The sequence below is a fragment of the Alnus glutinosa genome, chromosome 8 (genome assembly GCF_958979055.1).
Source record: "Alnus glutinosa chromosome 8, dhAlnGlut1.1, whole genome shotgun sequence".
Lineage (NCBI taxonomy): Eukaryota > Viridiplantae > Streptophyta > Magnoliopsida > Fagales > Betulaceae > Alnus > Alnus glutinosa.
In genome coordinates, this window is record NC_084893.1 from 6,657,785 (window position 1) to 6,669,949 (window position 12,165).

The following is a 12,165-nucleotide window of genomic DNA, read 5'->3' on the forward strand; positions in this document are numbered from 1 at the left end:
AATTATTTTTCAAAGTTTTATCTAATTCTTTTTTAATTTTATTTCAAGTTTTCTAAATCATCTAAATATAATTTAAAAAAATAATTTTTTTTTGGTATTTATAATTTTAAATATAAAATATAATATAAAAAAATCGCACACCTAGACAAGCTCTTAATACTTCTACTTTTATTTGACGGACGACATAAAATTCAGAGTTAATAGGAGAGATTTCGAGGAACATCCTCCTAAAATTATTAAAAAATAAAAAATAAAAAATATTTCTCACCAATATTTTTATAAATTAAATTGGAATAAATTCTCTAATTTAGTTTGTAAGAAAATTATTTCCAACTCTGTCGCACTGGCAATACCCATAAATTATGCAAAATACATTAAAATTATTAACAAACATAAAAAATTAAAAAACAAAAACAAAAAAAAAGTCGTGCAAGATATTAAATAAAGTTGACTTGTCAAAAAATCTGCTGTCAAAATGTCATTCACAAAAATTGTTTAGACAGCAAAAATAAATAATAATAATTGCATTCACACCGGAGGCTGGAACATTGCAGCCTCTTCCGACCCACCACCACCACCAGAGCTTGTGTCACCGCGCGCCAAGTCCGACAACAAGTCCGCTGGCGCAGCGGCCACCTGCTCGCCCACCAGCAGCGCCACCACCTCCTTCATGGTGGGCCTCCTTTGCGGTTCAGGGTGACAGCAAGCCAACCCAAGCTTGAGCACCATCTCCATCTCCTCCGCCTCATACTGCCCCCTAATCGTTGGGTCCGCCGCCTCTCCCACCTTTCCCTGTGCGTACAGCGCCCTCACCCGCTCCATCAGCACTACGTCGTCCTCCGTCGCCGCCATGTCTATTGGTCTCCTCCCACATGCCACTTCTAGTATCACAACCCCAAAGCTGTATACATCGCTTGCTGTGGTGGGTGCGGCCACTCTAGCCAGCTCGGGCGCTAGGTAGCCTAAAGTACCGACCACACGTGTAGTGTTAGGGACTTCACCGTGTTGGTAAAGCTTGGCGAGCCCGAAGTCTCCGAGCCTGCCTCGCATGTCGGAGTCTAGTAATATGTTGCTCGACTTTATGTCTCTGTGGACGACCACTTGGTCCCAACCGTGGTGGAGATAGGTTAGGCCTTCGGCTACGTTGACGAGGACTTTGCAGCGCTGTTCCCAGTCGAGTAGCTTGGTGGGCTTGTCGAAGATCCATTTGTTGAGGCTTCCGTTGGGCATGTAGTCGTAGACGAGCATGAGCTCGTTGCCCTTTCTACACCATCCTCGCATTTGGACCAGGTTCTTGTGCTGCAGCCTGCCCATGCTTGATATCTCTGCCATGAACTCTCTCAGCCCCTGTTTCGAGTCGTGGCTCACGCATTTGACTGCGACGAAGGTGTTGTTTGGGAGAGTTCCTTTGTAGACTCTTCCGAATCCACCCGAGCCCAGAAGGTTGCGATCGGAGAACCCATCTGTGGCCTGGCTAAGCTCCTCGTAGGAAAATCTATGCGGCCAGTATTCTAGCTCCCATTCCTCGATCTCATCCTCTTCTTCATCTTTCAATTTGTTCTTTCGCCAAAAAAAGTAAAACCCAGATACACAAATCGTCACAAAAGCAACGCAACCAATGGCGATCCCAGCGATTTCCCCAGATGACAACGAATTAGACGACGATTCCGGCTCAAAAACCGGAAAATTCGTCGTGTTTATTTCCCTAGCATCCCCTGTATCGCTAAAGCTCCAAGCCAAAACCCTCTGTGCCTCAACCCAGTCAGTCTTCGATGCCGAAAATCCAACGTACATATCAGCCGAAACGTAATTAGCTATAACCGGATCCTTGAAACTAAGAGTAGGCCTAGACGGGCGAGGCACACCAATCGGCGCAATAGTAACATTGATCTCGAGGCTCGTACCACTGAAATTGATCCAAGCTCGTATATTCTGACCGTTCCGCATCTGGACAGGGACGAAACCCCCACTCGAGTTATAGTACCCGGCCGACTCGGTAGTCCTCGATATAATATTATTGAGATCGATCCCGATGTGATTGTCATTCGGGTCATTGAACTCTGGGTTTCGTCCCGTATCAAACTCAACTGCCAGAAGGGGAGCCACGGAAGGAGTAGCGTTCGTGAAGAGCCCAAAGTACTGGCTAGCAAGCGCGCCGCGCGGAGAAGTAGTATTCGATAGCACAAAGGCGAGGCCGAAGCCGGGACTGGAAGAGATCTCGGGCAAAATCGAGAACACGAAGGAGGTTGAGAAGGAAGAGATGGTGGAGGAGTTGGAGTTGTTTGGGGTGGATTTGATCATGGTGAGCTTGGTGGGGTAGAAGGCTCGCCCGACGGCGAATTGGTTGGAGTCGTTGGTGAGGCGGACGACGGAGGAGTCGACCAGGGCGTCGTTGATGAGTGTGAGGTTGGTGCCATTGACGATCCCATTGAAGGAGTTGTAGAGGAAGTCGACAGCAAAGGTGGGGGAGAGGAAGAGTTGGAGTACAATGATGGGTACGAGAGAGAGCATCCGTACAGGTTTTGGTGAACCCAGAAACGGTCGGCGGCTGCGAGATTAGAAGAGGTGCGGTGGGTGTGGAGGATCGGTCAAAGATGATTTGGATATGAAAACTTTCTGAGAGCGTTGTTCTCCAATCCACCATTTGTTTGACTATTACAAGTTGCTGAATTTGCTTCCCTTCCCCGCATTGAATTTGAAAAAAAAAAAAAAAAGTTGCTGAACTTGCCTTTGGGTGACTGGGTGAGATCCTCGAGTTGGGCGCTTTACCACTCAAAAACACAACAGTCGACAGGACATGAAAACGGGTGGCTTGACTAGGCTGGCCAAACCACTCATGCGATCAAAAAGGGAACCATTTTCATTTTTGTGTCTAAAAATGTGATTTGAAAATTGAAAGCGTGGTAAAACCCCCAGAGCATTGGGTTCTACATGGGGTTCGACAAAATGGCTAAAGATTTGCTCAACTGATAGAGTGGTTGGCAAATATTTAGAGAATTTTCAAAAGCTTAGTCATTTTCACTTTTATGCTAAAATAGCTAACAAATTCATTAAAAGATCATTTTATTTTATTATACAAATCAAATGCAAAATGTATTTGTCGTAGAGTTGCACTATACACACATGCATATCTTTTTTTTCACTCTCTTTCTCTCCCCTCCCTTCTCTCTCACCAAAATTCATTTACGCTATAATAATATTCTAACATATCTCTGAATCTAAGAAATTGTATTTCAGACTTTAAAGTATGTCTATATGACAAAATCTATATTTGTCATTTTAAGATCACATTCATGCAAACCACCTCAGATAAGAACAAAAAATTTGCCAACTTTATAGCAAATAATTATCCAAAAAAACAAAAAAGAAGACAAAACCAATCCTAAACCAACAAATCCTTTGGGGGTGATCGAATCATCCCTGCAATCGAATCACTTCTGTAGCCAAAAGGAGTGGTTCAACTACCCTCAACATAGTCTTTGATGACGGTGGTAGTAGATTGGTAGTGGCATTTATAGTGGAGACAAGGTAGATATAGGAGTCAACCACTAGAAATAGAGAACGTTTCAAATTATTTTTTTATCTAATATTGCTGACATGGCAAATTTTGAATCATTTATTTAAAATGAATGGCTCGATTAGGGCTATTGCACTAGCTATCTATCTCAATTTCTTGGTATTTATGCTTTTGAAACTTAGATATTAGATTTAAAAATCAATTTAGTCTAATGCTTCGTTTGTTTTGGCGAAAAATATTTTTAGAAAATATTTTCGGCATTTTTTAATATTTGGTGGGGTGAAAATAATAATCAATGGTAATCATTTTCAATTTGACCATAAGAGGCTCTTTAATTTTTGGAAAATGATTTACGATTTTGAAAACCGTAAATTGTTTTCTGGATTTAAATTTTTCATTTTTACACATACATTTGTGGAAATCTGTCACCGCCGGACATTGGAGCTTGTTGATAGCCCGACTTTACCTCTGAATATCCTCTAATTGTGGTATCCGATTGCCAGAATTTGACTAGTACGGTCAAAATCCGAAAATAACTGCCGAATTCCGGCCAAACTAGGCCAGATTCCTGGAAATGGCCGGATTCCGGCCGTATTGGTCAAATTTTGGCTTGTTTGGCTTGAATCTGGTTCGCCAGATTCCAAGAAAGACGGCCGGACGTTGTCGGATTTCGTTTTACACCGTTGATGATTTTCTCGTACGAATCAAACGCCAAAAAATATTTTCAAGAAAAAATAAAATGATTTCTTTAAAAATATTTTACAACGAAAAATATTTTACGTCAAAACAAACAGAGTTGTTGGTACAGTTTCCGGTATGGTGTGAATCTGAACGTTCTTCTGATGTTCTTCACGCTTTTTAATAATTCTGCAATACAACAAAAAATAAGGGACCCTTCCGGGGGTCCTCTCCGATACCTAAATTAGCTTCTGTAAGAAAATAATGCTCTATGTATAAAAATTGAGACTTAGTTTATACCTGGGGTATGGGCCTATTTATAGGCAAAAAGGTGGAGTCAAACCTAAATTAGGACTCCTGCTCCTTGTTGATCTAGAACTGCCGTCAGAGTTCTAATTGGACTCTGACCCTTTATTAGAATTTTAATCTGATATCTTTTTTTAGACTTCTAATCTGATCATTCTTCTTATTTGATTAAACCATGAGTCATATCCCAATTCCATCAGGGATAGGACTGATTTCTCTAAAGTTGTTGCTAGATGTCTATCTCCTCATTGGATCAAGTTGAGTGGAACTTATCCCCAACAAGAGCATAAATAACTTATCTACTTATTAGTTTTTGTAGATCAGTATGGTCTCTATATGGTTTCAGTCTTGTAAGGTACCTTCGAAGGGTCATGTATGATAGATTTGAAATGAATATACCAATTAATCAAACCAATGGGGGGAATTCATTTTCCAATGCGAGATAGACACAAGGTAGACTATCGAAAGTATGCCCAACTATCATGGATGTATTTTTTTTTTTTTTTTTTTGAAGGGAAAGTGTAAAGATTTCATTAATAACACTCAAAGGGTAACGAAAGTACAGATTACAGATAACATGGACTTAACAAAATACAGATGCCCCATTACAGTTACCCAAATCACAGATTATACCAACAGCTGCTACTAATAAGCCTAGCCAACAGAAATGTGCCTCTACGTTGAGATATGAACCTCTACTTGCACTATGGAGTCGGTCACAAAACTGTGCTTAAAAGCAATGACCAGACTAAATCAAACCCAAAGCAAGCTGTTAAATACAATCTGTCAAAAGCAAAAAAACACCCAAAGCAGGATCTGCCGTCGGAGGAAACACCACCGGAGACGGCACGTGCAGCACACGCGCCGCCACAGGACAACCCCTGCAACCGCCTAAAGCAAGAAAAACCCCTGGGCACCACCCTACACGGCAAAGATACGGAACATGGCCATCACGCGCGGCCCAAAGAACGAAGAACACCCTGGCGCGTGGATGCCACGCGCCGGTCACCGCTGAGCTACCCAGCCGTAGAAGGCAGCGTCTGAACCAGAGGACGACGATGAGCACGGCAAAGGGGCGCATGTCGACTGGGGGGCTGTGAAACAGTGCAGATCTGGCCTTCAAAGAATGAAAAAACTGTAAGCCAACCAAAGTTTTCGCCAGCCACCGAAGTGACAGAATCTCCTCCTCCGACGCCTCTCTGAAATGATTTCCTGCTAACCGAATGAAACAATAAAAAACTAAAAGACTACCCAAACCTCCATAGTCCAAACTGACTAGGAGGACTAAAATCCACCACCGGACAAGTCCAGGGGACACAAAACTCCAAACAGCCCTAGTGGCTGGGAGACTCTAGCACAAAAACCTCTCTAGCCCGAAAAGGCTAAGAGAAGAACCAAACAAAACCGGGAGGAGGGAGGCAAGAGCCTCCCTCCCCCGGTGTAATACCCTGTATTTTTTTTTTTTTATTTACTAAGGAACATTTATCTTTATTGTTTTAGTTTAATTATAGTTCAATAAAGGTTTAAATTGACCTTAAACTTCGAAATCACGAAAATGTGGTCAAACGAACTCCGTTTTGGTCGATTCAAAATCCAAAACACTCTTCTCGAAATTCTATAGCTACCTCCAAATTTCATAATTTTTAAACTTCGTTAAGGATACGAAAACACCCGCGAAAAATAGTCCCTCTAATTAGGGCGAAAATTAGCATTAATAATTGATGGGTACATCTTTTTAACTCGGCACAGCCCATTTGCTACTTTGTCCACAAACCCGGTCCATATGGCAGCCCAATCCAAGTAGAACCAGCCCACATGTTTTAAAAAGGGACTAGTTTTTACTTAAGAAAAATGTTATAGTTCACGTGGGTAGTTAAAACCCATGTTCAGGTTTGTTTTCATTTCTTTTCCACAAGTCCAGCATTCTTTTTTAGCTTGCATTATTACATATTATTGTGCTCAGCCCAGTCCATGATTTCCAGCATGTGCATAAGCCCAACCCAGTTCAATCAACAGAGAAACCATCGAAAGGAAATTTAGTTAGGAAATTAGTTCCTAAGTTAGAAGCTAACTATCAGTTGGTTGAGGATAGATGTCCAGGTGCTGTGTTCCTCCTCATCACGTACGTCACCCACATGGCTCACCAAACTTGCTGCCCAAGTTCAATTCCCATCCAATGGATTGAATTAAGCTCAAGAGATCTTGACCACTCAATTTAGTATAAAAGGGAAGGAGTAACCCCTTCATTTCACGCCAACTTCTTCTTCTTCTTCTCTTGATTTTATTCTGTTTTTGCAGCAACTTCCCCTCTCTTTTCTGGTTTATGACTCACGTAGAACAGCAAGAGAAGTTCCTTTTCTTCTCTTCGTTGTTTTTTTTGTTTTCTGCAGAAACTTATCTCTCAAGTTCTCTTCTCTCTCGGTCTTCATTTCAGAAAATCTCTCCCTTTTCCTTCTTTATTTTCTGTATAATTGCAGCAACCAATAGATGCTGAAAAACCAGCAGCACTTCTCTTCTTTACTTCACAAAAACAGCAGGTAAAACTCTCTGTTTTTCTCCCGAAAAACAGCAGCCTCTTCCCTCTGAAAAGCCACAGAAAACTCTCCCTCTTCTGCAGAAAAATAGTGCAGCAAAAGCTCTCTCTCTTCTCCTTGTTTCTCTCTCACTTTCAGCAGCACTTTCTCTGGTTTTATGCAGATTATTATTGCTGTATATTGCAGCAAACAAAACCCACAATCCATTTCTTTCTCTGTTTCTGATTTTATCAGAATAGTGGAAGAAGAACACCCACTCTTCCATGTTTTGGACAGCAGCTAAGGTGCAACAAAACTCCCCTTGTTCCCTCTCTTAAACAGCAGTGAAACAAGAGCAAAAACTCTCTCTTTTCTTCCTCAGTTTGCAGAAAAATCAGCAAGAAGAAAAGCCCTTCTTTGCTCTCACTCTTCTCGGCCTGTAACAGAAAAGAAGAGCAGAAACTCTCCCTTAATTTTCTATCTCTGTTTCTCTCATAAACAGCAAATAACCCTCCCCACTGCACAGAAAAAGAAAAGCAACAAAGCTGTAGAAAACACTCCATGTTTACCTTCCTACTAGCAGCCCGGAAACAAAAAGAAAGAACCCTCTCATTTACTTTATTTCACGTCCAGCAAAGCAGCAAGCTCTCTCTCTCTCTGTTTTTAATCCAGCTCTCTTCTCTGTTTCCACTTGGTCCAGCAGCAAGCAAGTTTCCCTTTGACACCGTGGAGAAGGTAGCAAAAATACTGCTAAGAAAATATCAGGTAAGGGAAACACTACCTCAAAACTCCGGCAAAGTTTTAATAAAACTTTTTCAAAAGAAAAAGTCGGGAATTTTCTAAACTCTTTCAACTCTTTAATATTACTTGTTTTTTTTATTATCAATATAATAATGCTTTTGTCATATGATGTGAATGAAATCTCATGTGATCATACTTGGTTTATATTTGATACATGTGCTCCATATGAATAAAGCTGGTGAAATCATAGTTCTCAAAATATGTGCACCATATGAATAAAGTTGACAATATCATAATATATGTGTTACATGTGTAAAGATTGATGATATCATAATATATGTGTTATATGTGCAACATATGAGCAAAGGTTGATAATATCGTAGTATATATTTCATATGCACACAGTTTTACCCCCGCGGTACCATGTCATAGACAATCCAGATCATATATGTGTTACGTGTTATGTGCTATGTGTTATGCAACCACACAGAAGGACTAAAGTGTGGGCTACCGGCCGGGGAGGCCTTCACCTAGGGAAGTTCCCAACCCGGTACGGCTCTCCCCTGTGACAACAGGATGGGCTCATAGTCGTCTTTCGAGACGAGCCAAACGTGCGCCGCTCATGGTTAATTAGCGGATATTGGACCAAGAGAGGTTAAAACTTACACGTAGCATAAATGATTCATGCACCATTCTACATTTGATATAATTGTATGTCATTTAACTGTTTCTTTACTTGCTAAATTATTTGAATTCTATTTAGAATTCCTGAAAAGAAAATTACACTTTTGTTATTGTGTTTTTCTTACTGAGTTGTCAAACTCACCACTTTTTCCTCCAAAATCTTTTCAGATGACACTGTAGACCGGAGTATTTTCTTTATGGATGGCATAGAACCCGCCCTAAGAGCAATAGATCGATAAAAACCGGTCTAACTTTTGTATTGTACATATTTATTTTGAATTCCTAGAAAAATGATGTAATAATTAAAGAACTACTATGTATATATTCTTATAATGAAATATAGCCATGTGCTATTCCTGGGAAAATGTGTATATGTTTTAAATTATAGAGATGTTTTATAGCTCAAGTTCTCGTTCTCCTTATATCCCAAAACGGGGGTGTGACACCCGGCAAACAACATGAAACGGTGGGAAGGTCAGAAGAGAGAAAGAGGAGAGAGAGAAAAGAGAGTCTAAAGTAGTCCACACTTGATTCAACTATCATGGATGTATTAGTTTCACTTTCAAAACTTTTTAGAGATATAATAAAATTTAAGCTTCATTTGTTTTGACGAAAAATATTTTTGACGTTTTGCTTGTACGGAAAATCAGTTAAGGCAAACAAAGGCCAGCAACTTTCAACAGTAACAAAAAACGGCCAATGACTTCTAATGATGGCAATATTGGATTTCAATGAGCGCCGACAGCAGGCGATGGATTCCATTGTGTTAGAGAATATATTGAACTCCATAATATATTCTCTAACACAGAAATCTTTGGAAACTAATTCCGACAATCGGCAAAAGCGAAAAATGAATTGCAAAGAGAGTGCGTATAAGAAAAAGTTCAAATTCGAAAAATTATTTACAATTTAAAGGAAGGGAAACAATTTTACGGACATAAAATAATGTTTTATTGGTCAACTAAAAATTTTCAATTTGACCACAGTTTCCAATCCAATCGTACAAGACCAAAATAAAAAAATAAAAAATCTAAACAATATTTTACACTGAAACAAACTGAGTCAAGGAACAGGATCCTCTCCAGTTCAGTTGAACTGGAGAGTATCCAGTTAGTTATTATATTAGGGGTATTTTTGTCATTTCACATTTTTTTAGACAAATACACTCCTGCCCTATAACTAACCGAATACTCTCCGGTTCAGTTAGGATCCAAATTCCTGAGGTGAAATGGAGCCTTAGTCTTAAACATGGGATTTGACACGCATTAGTTGGCCAACAAGCATGGTCTTTTTGCTCAGGGGAAGAGAGAACGACCACTTTTGCTATAAAAAAAGAGAAATGATTCTTGCACATCACTTGTATATTTTTTGTACAACACTTTTCGAAATCAATCATTAGATTTGTAGGACCCAGAAGGATTCACATGTGGGTCCCACAGATCCAATGATTGATTTTAAAAAGTGATGTACAAAAGATGTACAAGTGATGTGCATGTAACATATCTCATAAAAAAAAGGGAGGGACAGCCACCGTATGATTCCACTTCAGCTCTCTGTATTATGTTATTAATCACAACCCAAATAACAATTCAACAAAAATCACTCTAAAACAAAGTATAAGTTCAAGAAACAATAATTATCAAAAAATAAAAAAAAAGTTCAAGAAACAATATTTACTGCAATCCATCACCAAAATATATATAGAGAACACAAGCAACCTACGTGTATAAAAAGATTACTTACTATATCACATCTCTCAAAATTCAGGTACCATCTGTGATGCAGATTGAAACTGATGTACCAAGAAATAAAGTTTTTAAACCACATGTATCAAATATGTATTTAACCCAAAAAATTAAAAAAAAAAAAAAAAAAAAAACTTCATTTAACCGTAATGAATTTTCATTATTTTTGCAATCTCCCTTCTTAAAAGTTCAAAAACTCTCAATTTAGTGTATCAAGCTTTGAAAAATTTGTAATCTCACCCATTTGTTAAAATTTAACGTTAAATCCCAACGGAGAGGTGAAAATTTTTTAAAATATTCTAGGTAATTTTATAATTTTATAAAGTTTACAAGAACATAAAGGTCATTTTATCCTTTAATTGTCTGATTTAACCCCAAACCCTAACGGGATGGGTAAAATTACAAAAAGATTAAAGTTTAATACACTAAATTGAGAGTTTTTTTTAACTTAAGAGAGGAGATATTTCAAACATGATGTTAGTTTAGAAGAGCTAAGTAAAGCTTCTAAATAAATAAATGTATATTTTCACATTAATCACCATATTCTAACTACTTCAGAACTGTAGTCATATCATCTACATTCTTTAACCCCTTACTAGTTATAGCATACAACTAAACAATCACATCTTCTAGATTGTTTCCATGTGTCACAAACAATTCATAATAATTAAAGCCACCACACACCCATAATTACATAATCCATATTTCATCATCACTTGATAACTATAGCATACTACTAAACAAATACACCCAACCAACACATCCCATTGTTTGTTTCCATGAGCCATAAACAAATTCATAAGGGTGAAAAACACTTCAAAACCTTAATCCTATCACTCATATTCTATAAAAAAAATTAGGAATTATAGCATGCAACTAAACAAGCACGTTCCATCATTTATTTTTATGGAAAACTCTACTTTTAACTTCTGATCTTTCATGACTTTTGCTATTAAGTACTCAAACTTTAAAAAGTGTCACTTTAGGGTATCTATCTTTCAATTTCAATCATTCGTTAGAATTTTCTGTCAAATCTTGTCAAAATTTTCAAAATACCTTTATTTAAAAAAAAAATAAATTATAAATTATAAAAATTTTCAAAGATTTACGCGTGAGTATTTTTACAAATTCTGTTAAATTTTGATGAATACATTTTTTTTCTTTATTTTTTCCTAACTATCTAGTTTGGCTGCTGACCCATTAGATCCTCTGGCTTTTCCAAACAACTCATGATTAAAAATCAGTGAAAAAAGAAAAAAAAATACATTAGAAATGAGCAACGAGTTATTAAAGTATTTGTAATATATGACCACACATACAACTTTCCTGGCCTGCTCCACATCTAGAAAAGCATGTGGTTGAGAGTGCCCATGTAACTCTTGAAGTTTTAATGGGCCCTATTTGTTGGACCTATGGCTGATTAAGCTTTGATGGGCCATGTAACTATTTGGGCTGTAAAGAGCCCACTTACCCAGGTTGGCCGTGAGCAGGGACGGATTTATGGGGTGGCCGGTATAGGCCATGCCCTTCCCAAATTCCTAAAACCCCCAAAAACAATTCAGGTAAAAATAAAATAAAATAAAATAGTCTAGGGACCTTTATTTACAAAATTTTTTGATCCGTAGCCAAAAGAGTTTCTAACTCCGTTCCAAGTGGTCGTGAGCCTTGCCATATCTACTTGCGAAAAGCAACAAAAATATAAGACTTATAAAATCCAATGTTGATTTGCACCAATTCAAGAGACCACCACGCAACCAATTGTAGAAAATATCTAGCAGTTCTAGAAAATACAGCTATTGATTTGGACTGCTAAAGTAAATCCAGCCAAGACTCAAATTAAGGTCTATCACTGATTCAATCACACTAATAGTTTTGAAACACTTTTTTCTTAAAAGAAATATAGAGGGCTTATCCTATAGTGCTTTTTATATATATATATATATATATAGATAAGTTACAAATAACAATAACAACTAAGGAT

General features: G+C 38.3%; 1 protein-coding gene and 1 long non-coding RNA gene across 2 annotated transcripts; one reads left to right on the forward strand and one right to left on the reverse strand.

Annotated features, from left to right (window-relative positions):
- Nucleotides 1–348: 348 nt before the first annotated feature.
- Nucleotides 349–2,837, reverse strand: LOC133875069 (L-type lectin-domain containing receptor kinase S.1). The gene has a single exon (XM_062313066.1). It carries the CDS (start codon nucleotides 2,509–2,511, stop codon nucleotides 529–531), a length of 1,983 nt encoding a protein of 660 aa, XP_062169050.1. The 5' UTR covers nucleotides 2,512–2,837; the 3' UTR covers nucleotides 349–528.
- A 3,808-nt stretch (nucleotides 2,838–6,645) lies between these two features.
- On the forward strand, nucleotides 6,646–8,804 carry LOC133875690 (uncharacterized). The gene is made up of 2 exons (XR_009901476.1): nucleotides 6,646–7,779; nucleotides 8,608–8,804. It is a non-coding gene; the product is annotated as an uncharacterized LOC133875690 (long non-coding RNA).
- Nucleotides 8,805–12,165: the final 3,361 nt, after the last annotated feature.